General features: G+C 38.0%; 1 protein-coding gene across 1 annotated transcript; it reads left to right on the forward strand.

Annotated features, from left to right (window-relative positions):
- Positions 1-236: 236 nt before the first annotated feature.
- LOC137260857 (uncharacterized) lies at positions 237-12,452 on the forward strand. Its single transcript, XM_067798411.1, has 6 exons — positions 237-471; positions 1,048-1,185; positions 2,172-2,402; positions 10,290-10,565; positions 11,157-11,294; positions 12,190-12,452. Exons 1-6 carry the CDS (start codon positions 237-239, stop codon positions 12,450-12,452), a joined length of 1,281 nt encoding a protein of 426 aa, XP_067654512.1.
- The last annotated feature ends 103 nt before the right edge of the window (positions 12,453-12,555 follow it).

The following is a 12,555-nucleotide window of genomic DNA, read 5'->3' on the forward strand; positions in this document are numbered from 1 at the left end:
TTGTGTCATCGATTGCTCATTTGAATGAGGCTCGTTGCTTAGGCTGAAACTGAAGAGGAAACGGGAAATCTGTACATGTTGGACTTAACTGTTGCACTTAACGGCCAACAAACCTTGAGTTCAGGTATATTTGCAAGATCATGTATGTACAGCTTCCTGCGGTCCTTGGTATCTTAAATCTTCATGTTGTTCAGCTGTCTGAATCAACATGTTCTCCCTCATGTAGGGTGAAGACAATGCCAGACTTTGACAACAAGAGAGTCGCTGAGGGTCTGATCTGGTCGGAAAAAGAGGTGGACACTCGGTTAATCTGTGTGAGGAGGTGCATGAAAGATGACCAGTGTATGATGGTAGGATACACACCGGACAGTGGTCAGTGTCGCGGCTACAACGTGGACGTCAGGTCAACGTATCCAGACAAGGTTACAACTGTTGACGAGCCCGGGTTTAGCATGTACGTGATGTGCAGAGGTGAGAATATGTTTGGAGTCTTCTCTTACAGTTCATTCCAGATCTGCAGATAGAGCTAGTATATAGAGCAGATGTGAGAAGACATCCATATTTCTTCACAGCCCGTGATTAATAAGAAATACATTATAATCACATTTCTTCTCAACCTTTGATTAATAAGGAATACATTAAAATTATGTTTCTTCATAATTAGAAATACCGGTACATTACTGTCACGTTTCTTCACAGCTTGATTAACACGAAATTCATTATTGTCATGTTTCTTCACATCCCTTGATTAAAAAGAAATACATTATTGTCATGTTTCTTCACCGCCCTCGATTAAAAAGAAATACATTATTGTCATGTTTCTTCACCGCCCTCGATTAAAAAGAAATACATTATTGTCATGTTTCTTCACCGCCCTCGATTAATAATACATTATAATCTTGTTACGTCACAGCCTTCGACGAATAAGAAATGCGTTATTGTTATGTTTCTTCACAGCCCTGGATTAACAAAAAGTGCAGTTTATAATACCGTTTCTTCACAACTCTTGATCAATAAGAAAGACATCATGATCGTGTTTCTTCACAGTCCTTGATTTCGTTGGCAAGACGTGTAACACTTCCAGTGACTGTTTGGGCGACAGGTCTGTCTGTGAATCTGGACAGTGTCTGTGTGAGATCGGCTACAGTCACTCCAGACACAAGGGATACGACACATGTAACATAGGTAAGTACAGACCCGTGCTAGTTATAGTCGGGTGTAATTACCACAGACTTACACGTTAACCTAGTGTAGCATGAAGAATTTTCATCAATGGAATTTTCATAAGATCCAAGTCAAATTTTGCACATTTGTGAGGAACCATCTTACCTACATTCACATAATTTTTGTTTAGTTTTCCGTTGCTTATTTTTTTAATGGCAACCAGCTGATCAACATATGCACAGTGCCGTGAACTCCTTCAACATGACGGCTTGTGGGATTTTGCATTGTGGAACCATACGTAACAGATTAGTGCAACATTCATACAACAGTGGTCGGAAAACTGAAATTATGTGCGCCGAGAAGAAATGATTTCACATTTGCCTGTCAACTCTTACAAAGATCCATCCTAAACTCACTTCAAGAAAAATCATTTATGCTACACGGAAATGACATGTGAGTCTATGGAAATTACGTCAAGTATCGGAATATAACTGGCACGCTCTACATATCATCATATGCATGTACCAAACCCTATTAGAACGAAGTGATGACTTCAGAGGGTTAGACAATTGGTTCTCGGTGGCTGATAAAGCCGAATGCTGGGTTCGACTGCGAAGGCTGTTATTGCTGGAATGTTTCTTAAAGCGATAAAACCTTACTCACACTTGCACGTGATAGTGCTGTATGTCAAATCATGGTTCAGGTAATTATGCTCATCTCGGCATGGTGCTGGTAAACCTTCCAGCGTTATCAGGGCAAACCGGCTTATATCGGTATGTACAAAACATGTTAGCCATGAAGATCCGGAATAGAATTGACCTACAGGAATCCATGCTTGTCGTAAGAGGCGACTATCGCAACTGAGACTCGCTGACTTGGATGACACATGCCATTAAATTCCAACTGCGGAGATCAATGTTCTGGTTGTTGATCAGTTGATTTCGGTGCTAGGCAACAATAAACAAACCACGTGTTCTTATCACACAACACATGATGTCTCTTTACAGATTGCGACAAGTACGGATCGACCTTTACCGCATATTCTGGACGTGCGATATATTATTACAATACCAAAACCTACAGCGGTTTTAATGTAGCCTCTTGCAAACAGTTCTGCCTCAGTGAAACCACATTCTTGTGCAAAAGCTATGAATACAATTTCGACACAGGGAAATGCAACATTATGTCTTTTTCTTGGCTGGACAGAAGCACTGAGGACCACCGTGACATCCCAAACTATACTTTCTATACCCGGGACTGTAAACTTTGAACATGCGTCAGCAAAGGACCCAGAAACGTTGCCACGAATTATTACTGTGATCAATCGTCTGCAGGCTTCGCATTTTCGAAGTTATATCATGAGAAGTCTCACTTTGCGACAATTTATTCTCATTCTTGGTAAGCTCAACTTTCCGAGTTTTGTGGTTCTTGGAAATAAAATATCTGACCATTTGTTTTAACTTTATCTGTTCATACAAAAGTTAAACTTTAAAATACCGTCATGCAAAAAAGACATGACCAACTTAGTTTGCCGTCAATATCATGCGCTCACTCATCGCCAGAAGTACTCTTGTCTCTCTAAATTATACATGCTTTGCCATTTGCTGTAACCATTTGCGCACGTCGATGTTCATGCTGTCACTCCATGGGTTGTCTCTCGTAGACTCGATTGTTTACATACTGCAATCATGTACATGGTGTACTGAGTGTGAAGTTACAAGAGCATGCCATGACGTTACTAACTTGTTTCTAGTAACAAGTACATACGTACTGATAAACCAACAGGAGAAGGTCTGGGTTAGAACTAGTCTTCAGCAACCCGTGTTTGTCGCAAGAGACGACTACGTGGATCAGTGTCGTAGACTTGGTTGACATGTCATCTTATCCCAGAGGCGAAGAAGATGCTGGTGCTGTTGAAGACCTGATTATTTAACAACCGCCGCCATATAGCATAATATCGTTGGGTGCAGCGTTAAATAACACCATAAAACAGTTCTCGGAATGAATCGACACAGACACTAGTTCAAATAACAAAGAGACTTGGGAGGGCTATGAACTGCACCTTTATTCAGTGGAACATTTGAAGCTTAACAGTTATGCTACACATAACCAAGGTTCGAACACAGAAGGACAGAGAAAGAACTAATTGCATGTTAGCCGGAACAGGTGTTCCTCTGACGATCCATGAAATAGGTCGATGATTAAAGAGCATAGTCGCTTCTCACTCGTCTTCAAATTATTCATTTGAAACATCTCAGTAAAGCATGGCATACTTTATTTTATGGTTCTCAAATATTGATGAATATATCTGTGACACCGTTTCAAACTAAAAGACACGTGTATCAAGGGATTGTTTTACTCTCGCTATAACGAGGAAGGTTGCGATACACAGATTTTTTTTAAGCTTCGCTGCAGTTCTCTTAGAAGTTTTTTTGTCTTTTTATTCATTCAACTCAGTAGACACATACACAAATAAATGATGCAACAGCACAAGTACACAATAAGACAAAAGTTCATATGAATAAAAATTATACATACTGGATATATGGCAGCAGTGGTGACCATTTTCTATCAAATTGTAACATTTTATTATTCTGAGTAGCAATAAACTCTTCAATTTTGAAAATATCACCCAGTATTTTTAGAAATGCGTCCAGTGATAACTTGGTGTTTTTAATACTTGATACATGAATGTATTTTTTACCAGCAAGAAGTATATGGTTCATTAAGTCAGTATTATTTCCACCAATTAAGACTGTATATTGTGTCAGGGTAAATTTTTCTGGTGTTTTATTGTCAATATATTCTTTCAGTTTCAACCAGAATGTTTTCACACATTCACATTCCCAATAAATATGTATCAAATTTTCAGACACTAAGTTACAAAAAGAGCAAAGTTCATCATCAACTAATTTCATTTTCTGTCTTTCTTTTTTTGTGTATATAATATTATGAATAAATTTAAATTGACAGTCAATCAGTTTAGTGTCTTTTGTGCATCCTCTATAATCTTTAAAAATGTGTTCCCATGGGATTACAGTGTCAAAGAGTTGTTGCCATTTTTCACATATAGAAGGGAAATTTTCAGTACTTATAAGCTTATCATAGAAATATCTTGACCTCTTTGATGCTGAAAGTAAACATATCAGTGATGTGCTGAGATAGTGGTCATGAACAATCAATAGATTATTTCTAATAGTATCTTTCCATTTTCTTGGTATATTTGCAAGAACCTGGTAGTAATCAAGAACTGTGCCTTTGATTTTGTAAGTTTCCTTAAGTTCATTAAATGACAAAATACCTTGATTATTACACAAGTCTCCTATAGAGTGAATGCCCTTAAAATACCAATGTCTTATAATAAAATTACTGTTTTGGAATTGATGGTTGAACCAAAGGGGTTCAGATAAGATTTGATTAATATCTGTAAAATCAGTTTTACGTGTTCTATAAAATATTCCCCATGCTGCCAACACATCTTTCCAATAGGGATTCATTATTTTCACATAATTTTCAGTGTTGGCTCCAAGCAGAAATATATCCTTGAATGGAAAGGTACTAGGGCTAGTGTTTTTATTTTGGAGATATTTATTTAATACTGACAGTTTTAATGAGTTTATGAATACCTCTACATTAACCATTCTGAGTCCCCCTTCTTCATATTTTCTGATAATTGTTGTTCGCTTTATCTTATCGTGCTTATCATTCAAGATGAATTTATAAAATATATTGTTTAATTTATCAATGAATTCCTTTGGAGGATTTGGGAGTGAAGTGAATATATGCACCAATGTTGAGAGTGCTAAAGTTTTAACAACCGTTATGTTCCCTCTAAATGTCAAATTTCTTTTCCTCCAGTTCCCTAGAGTTCTATTAATGATTTCTAGTCTTTTTCTTGTATTAATTACCCAAAGGTTATTCAAGGTAGGATTAAGCTTTATTCCTAGTACATCAAAATCCCCACTGTGCCAATCAAGCTTAAGATCCTGACATAAAATCATGTTACTACCTGCCATTGAGCCTATCCATATTGCTTTAGTCTTCTCTACGTTTATTCTTAAACCAGACATTTTGTAGAAATTATTTAGGGTGTCACTTGCTATGCTTAAGCTTTCTTCACATCCATCAAGAAATAATTCAGTATCATCTGCATATTGTCCAATTTTATGTTCAGTATTATTCAACGTCATTCCTTTTATTGCACTGTTGTTACGGATCATTGTTCCTAAAATTTCTGCCACTAAAAGGAATATGTAGGGAGAGACCGGGTCGCCTTGTCTACAGCTCCTTTCATTGTGAAAAAACTGAGATAAATGACCATTTCGTATAACACAAGATGTAGGATTATTGATTAATATTTGATCCATTTTTCCATATTGGGTCCGAAGCCAAATTTTCCTATTGTTAGAATTATAAATTCTTTAGAGACAGTGTCAAAAGCTTTTTCAAAGTCAATAAGTAACAACACTCCCTTTTTACCCTGTAATTTTGCTTCAAAATATTATCATATAACAATCTAATGTTCTCACTAATACATCTTCCAGGGATAAACCCTGTCTGAGTTTCATGAATTAGTGTATTCAAAGTTTTTTGTAATTCTATTGGCTATACATGTACTGAGTATTTTATACAAAGAGTTTAGTAGGGAAATTGGGCGCCAGTTTTTGAAGAACTGTCTATTTTTGTTAGCTTTTGGAATGCATGTGATGACGCCTCTTTTGATTGTTGGACTTAACATATTTTGCCTGAATGTTTCTGATATATATCTACAAACCCAAATATGGAGATCTTTGAAGAAAACTTTAATTGTTATTTTTCATTGATTTAACAGCTTGTCTTATTTCATCTATTGTAATGTCACCCTCAAGGGTTTCAGCTTCAACAGTTGTTAGTTTTGGTGTAATAATATCATTGAATATCTCAATATATTTACTTGCTATTGTACCACCTGATGCGCACACAGATATTATTAATACCCGGATGATGACCTGTGCTTAAAATAAAGTTGTCTTAAAGACGTCAATGGCATTTTACAATTGCTCATGTTTTAATCGAGAGTGACCACAACGATACTTTTTGACATATTGTGAAGCCTGCTGTTGTACCTCATTTTATCCATTGGACAGAGATTCCAAACAAAATCTGTTCCGGAAAAGTTATTTTAAATGGCTACAAGTTGTTATCAGCTAATCCATTTTGGAGATCTTGCGTCATCGTTTCCTACCAAATGTTCGATATAAATTAAATTGAATTATCAGATGTGTTTTCATGAAATTGTACTTGTTTTTTCTCATGCATTCTAAAATAGCGTATAGTTTCTCTGTTGTATGCATCATTTTTACACATATGTTTTATCGCAAGTACAACAAACAAGGTTAAACTCATGATATGGACGAACTTGAAAAAAGAAGGTCATCGGGAAAAAGCGATTCTGTATCCAGTAATTTATAATATGATGACATTATATAAACCTAAAGTGTGCTTCTCACTATATATTAGGTCATCTCTTGCTTCCCCAGAATAACCGCATTTGGGGCTTTTGTTTTGGAGGGACAGGTTTTACTTTTCGTTAGTAAGACTGCTTCCCGGGTTTTACTTTTCATTAGTAAGACCGCTTCCCTGGGTTTACTTTTCTTAACTTTGTATGAATATCAACAATCAAATGATACATGAGTGTTTGAAATGAACTGAAAAAAATCGTTCAAGATTAAACTCACAATACAAAGATTTTACCAAAGCGGGATTAGCACCGCAATTCTCTCATCAGTGGGCAGACGCTCTAAAGCACGGCCACCGGGCCGTCGAGTGAGTGAGGGGTTAAATTATCTACTTCTACTTACTGTCATTATATTGATTTTACGCGCGCTTCAGTTATTTCAGTTATTGTTATGTAGCTTCACTAAATGATGATTTACATTGTAATTACCCATAATTGATGGGTTATATATGTTAGAGAAAACACTTCTCCTCGGTTTTGGCTCCGCCCCTCGGGATTTCCCTCCCCCTTCGGTTCTACATTGTCTACCAAAACCTCTGAGGCGTGTTTTCTCCTATACTTTACTAACGACCTCACATGAAGATACTGATTATAGGAGATAGAAACTGGCAACAAGACACGCTATCAACGACCACATCAAGGCTGCCACACATTCCACGGCACTTTCTGGGATGGAAGAAGGAATAGAAAGTCATTTAAACATTCTAGTGAGTGCGAATTGTCACATATTATTGTTTTTGTTTGTTTGTTCTTTAGTGTTCCAGCTAGATGACGGCAGTTTCTGTATATTTTATTACCTACGAGGGCGAACACATCGGGTTTCAAATTTTTCATACGATGCCCTAGGGCAAAATCTCACTTTGTCATAGTAACAAAGTGTATCGCTCTCGCTCGGGTACCAGCATTTAGGCACGCATGTCGCGAACATAGCATGATAAGGGCACTCATATAATATCCTCTATATACTCACCACACAGACTGCCCGTGTAACCCTTCACGCACGTGCACCAGCATGTAACAGTGCTCGTGATACACGTGCCTCCGTTTTGATATTGCTTTCCTCCAGTGGTGCACACGGGTTCTAGAAATATACATTGGAGAGACAATACATCGGAAAAAACATACTTTAAATGTGTCGAATAATTTTAGGCATATTACTATATTTGTCTCTTGTGTCTTGAAGCTGGGAAATGTGGTAATGTTCTTACATAGAAACGCGTATGCAAAGTAGCGTACGCATATCAGAACACTGATTACAGATCAGTCTCGTTTCCTGTTACTGGGCTCCGTCCGATTGCGCAACGTAGTGCGATAACCTGTACAGAATGTTTTTACCATGACATCCTTCTAATCGTACAGAGAGCTATGACAAACAGAAACCTGGAAATTGTTGAAATCTCAAAACGAGGCTTTGCCGATGGAAAACTTTGGCGGTCCGGCACAGAACTGATATTACATCAACCCCGTTGTGCGTTACAGAAATAAGGTGAATAAGCGCAAAACCACGTGACAGGTTTAACCAGTGAGCCAGATACATTGTGAATCATTTTACAACTTCATCAAACAGGGACCATAGTTGATTAAATAGTTAAGGTATACTGCCTGAACCTCGACATAAAGTAGAGGAAGAAGGTGTTGTTTAAATTTTGACTTAGAATTCATTTGTGAAGACCATTTCCTAATGAAACAGGGAATTGAAATTCAGTTCAACCAGAGTTGCTTGTGGTGTCTATTTTCACTTTCACTCAAGAAAATTCGGATCGGCTCAAAAGTAGGTCATTGTCTGAATAGGTAATGAGGCTTATGTTTCGGTATGCACGTGCATGCACATAGAGGCATGAATGAAATGGAAGTATTTGGAATATGACGTTACGACTATTTCTTCAAATATTTCTGTCATACCGTTCCTGTGGTCAGTTGTGATTTGTTTTCCCTATTGTTTTGCGGAAAGTAGAGTTTGTCAAGTGAGATACAGCTGTAACAACGTCAGAGGGATGAAAGGAAAACTAGACAGCAGCATCACACTTAAAACGCCAGTAATGACATCAAACTCCTGAATATGTAACGACAGCAAATGACATCAGACTCGGAACATATAACGACAGGTAGTGACATTAAACTGCTCGTAGCGTTGTTAGTAGCTACACTCAAACGTCGCATTCATCACAATGGAGAAGCTGACTATCCATAGGACTTAATTTTCCAGCACAGTCATGCTTGATTTGGTTCTTTTTTTAATTTGAACTTTTGAGTAGCACATGTGCACAGTATATTTCCTGTTCGCAAGTGTTACATAAACAATTCTACCGAACGGTGAAATCTAGATTTTGCAAAAGTTGTTGAAACAGAACGATTGCCGTGGAAAGCTGGAGGATTGGGATGTGATACAATAATAAATTATGTGATAAATCTTTGTATGTATAAACATGAAAGTTATATAAGAGCATTAAGAGTTTTCTACATTTACATGGACCAAGTAGCTGTCAGGCGAGTACAATGCATGGACTCCAGTTTATTATTTATTTGTTATTAGTACAAATGTGTGTCGTTTACATCCCATCTTGACACAGGCGATGGGTAGGCGGATGGTTAAACCAGATGCCAATCACGCCGAAGATTCGGGGTGGACTGCCAACATGGGTGCAATGTGTTAAGCCCATTTCTTGTGTCCTCTACCGAGATATTCCTGGAATATTGCTAAAAGCGGTCTAAAATTAAACTACCTCACATCACATAGGCAGTAGAAATGAAGACATGAAGTGTGAAGTGGAATATTGCTAAACGTGAGGAAAAATCATAATGACTCACGTACTCAATGTTCTCGCCACTAGAGGCATGTTGTCACATGTAACATAAAAGCAGTATAATAAACTCTTAATACATCGATCCCAACTGGTCATGTTTGTGTGCTGCGTTCAGGATAAAAATAAATAAAGTTCGAAATGTGACCACTTAGCCGAATATCGCTCTACGTAACATGATAAACCGGTTTCGAATTTTAAACTGGTTTCTTCACCAATTCATGCTCGTCGTAAAATAGGACTATCTCGTTGAAAGATGAGAACAGGCCGTTGTTTCTACCAAATGCCAGGACATCCTTACAGCTCAAAAGACGCATATGACTATGTTCAGAGGAGACTTTTATACCCTCGAAAAACTATATCCTCACCAAACACTAATGGACATCATTGTTGTCCTGGGATGTTAGAAATCACCAATGAATACATTGTATGAAATCTAATGGGTTTATCATTGTTGTTATCGGAAAATTGCCCTAACAGTTAACACCGAGCAGCAGGTGCATTTCGTTGCTATTCTTTGTGTCATCGAGTGTTCATTTGAATGGGCCTCGTTGCTTGGGATGAAACTGAAGAGGAAACGAGAAATCTGTGGCTGTTGGACTTAACGGCGAACAAAGAGTTTTTGCATTTTGTGTGATCGTACCTACCTGATAGGACGAAAGTAATGTATTGTTCCTATTCTGAATGTTTGATAAATACGTGACGTGCTTGTGATGAATGCCTGTGTGGTCACCTATAGCCAGATGTCGCGTTGAGGTATATTTGCAAGATCATGTACGTACAGCTTCATGTGATCCTTGGTATCTTAAATCTTCATGTTGTTCAACTGTCTGAATCAACATGTTCCCCCTCATGTCGGGTGAAGACAATGCCAGACTTTGACAACAAGAGAGTCGCTGAGGGTCTGATCTGGTCGGTAGAAAAAGTGGACACTCGGTTAATCTGTGTGAGGAGTTGCATAAAAGATGACCAGTGTATGATGGTAGGGTACACACCGGACAGTGGTCAGTGTCGTGGATACAACGTGGACGTCAGGTCAACGTCTTCAAACAACGTTACCACTGTTGACGAGCCCGGGTTTAACATGTACGTGATGTGCAGAGGTGAGAATATGTTTGGATTCTTCTCTTACAGTTCATTTGAGATCTGCAGATAGAGCTTTCAGTTTCAGCCTGCTTCAGATGTAATAAGAAATACATATAATCATATTTCTTCACAGCCTTTGATTAATAAGGAATACATTATAACTATGTTTCTTCACAACCTTTGATTAATAAGAAATGCATCATGATAAGTTTTCTTCACAGCCTTCGATTAATAAGGAATACACTGTCATTATTCTTCACATCCCTTGATTAATAGGAAACACATTATTGTCACGTTTCTTCACAGCCCTTTATTAACAAGAAATGTATCGTTGTCACGTTCCCTTGAATAACAATACCGGTACATTATTGTTACGTTTTTTTACACCCTTAATTAATAAGCAATACATTATAATATTGTTACGTCACAGCCTTTGATGAATACGAAATACATCATAATTATGTGTCTTCACGTCCCTTGATTAGTAGGAAAAACATTATTGTTATAATTCTTCACAGCCCTGGATTTATAAAAAGTGCAGTTCATAATACCATTTCTTCACAACCCTTGATCAATAAGAAAGACATAATGATCGTGTTTCTTCACAGCCCTTGATTTCGTTGGCAAGACGTGTAACACTTCCAGTGACTGTTTGGGCGACAGGTCTGTCTGTGAATCTGGACAGTGTCTGTGTGAGATCGGCTACAGTCACTCCAGACACAAGGGATACGACACATGTAACATAGGTAAATACAGACCCGTGCCAGCTATATTCAGACAACTGACGTACTATACGCAAACTTGCATGTTAACCTAGTATAGCATGAATCATTTGCATGAATGGAATTTTCATAAGATCCTAGTCAAATTTTGCACGTTTCTGGGGAATCATCTTACCTACATTCACATAATTTATGTTTAGTTTTCAATTGCTTATTTATCAAATGGCAACCAGCTGATCAACATTTGCACAGTGCCGTGAACTCCTTCAATATGACGGCTTGTGGGATTGTGCATTGTGGAACCATACGATGGTGATGTGATGGTGATGTGATGTCATTAGTACAACAGTGGTCGGATGTGCACTGAAGAAATGATTAATTTTTATATTTGCCTGTCAAATTTTACAAAGATCCATCCTTCAAGAAAAATTATGCTTCACTGAAAAAATGTGAGTCTATGGAAACTACGTCAAATGTCCGAATATAACTGGCACGCTCTATACATCATGACATACATGTACCAAAACCTATTAGAACAAAAAGTGATGACTTAAGAGGGTTAGACAATTGGTTCTTAAAGCCGAATACCGGGTTCAACTGCGAAGGCTGTTATTGTTAGAATATATATTAAAACGGTAAAACCTTACTCACACCTGCACGTGATAGTGCGGTGTGTTAAATTATGGGTGAGCTAATAAAACTCTTTTCATTTCGGTGAAACCTAAGTCATGGTGCTGGTATTCATGCTTATCGTAAGCGGCGACTATCGCAACTGAGACTCGCTCACATGGGTGGCACATGCAGTCAAGTCCCAACTGCGGAGATCAATGTTCTTGTTGTTGATCAGTTGATTGCGGTGCTAGGCAACAATGAACAAACCATGTGTTCTTGTCACATAACACATGATGTCTCTTTTCAGGCTGCGACAAATACGGATCGACCTTCACCGCATATCCTGGACGTGCGATATTTCTGTACAATACCAAATCCTATAACGGGTTTAGTATATCCTCTTGCAAACAATTCTGCCTCAGTGAAACCACATTCTTGTGCAGAAGCTATGAATACAGTTTCGACACAGAGAAATGCAACATCATGTCTTTTTCTTGGCTGGACAGAGACATTGAGGACCACCGTGACAACCCAGACTTCACTTTCTATACCCGGGACTGTAAACTTTGAACATGCGTCAGCAAAGGACCAAGAAACTTTGCCACTGGTTATCACGGTGATTAATGCAGTTTTCGAAGTTTCGAAGTTATATCAAGAGAAGACTCACTTTGCG

Source organism: Haliotis asinina, chromosome 14 (genome assembly GCF_037392515.1).
Source record: "Haliotis asinina isolate JCU_RB_2024 chromosome 14, JCU_Hal_asi_v2, whole genome shotgun sequence".
Classification (NCBI taxonomy): domain Eukaryota; kingdom Metazoa; phylum Mollusca; class Gastropoda; order Lepetellida; family Haliotidae; genus Haliotis; species Haliotis asinina.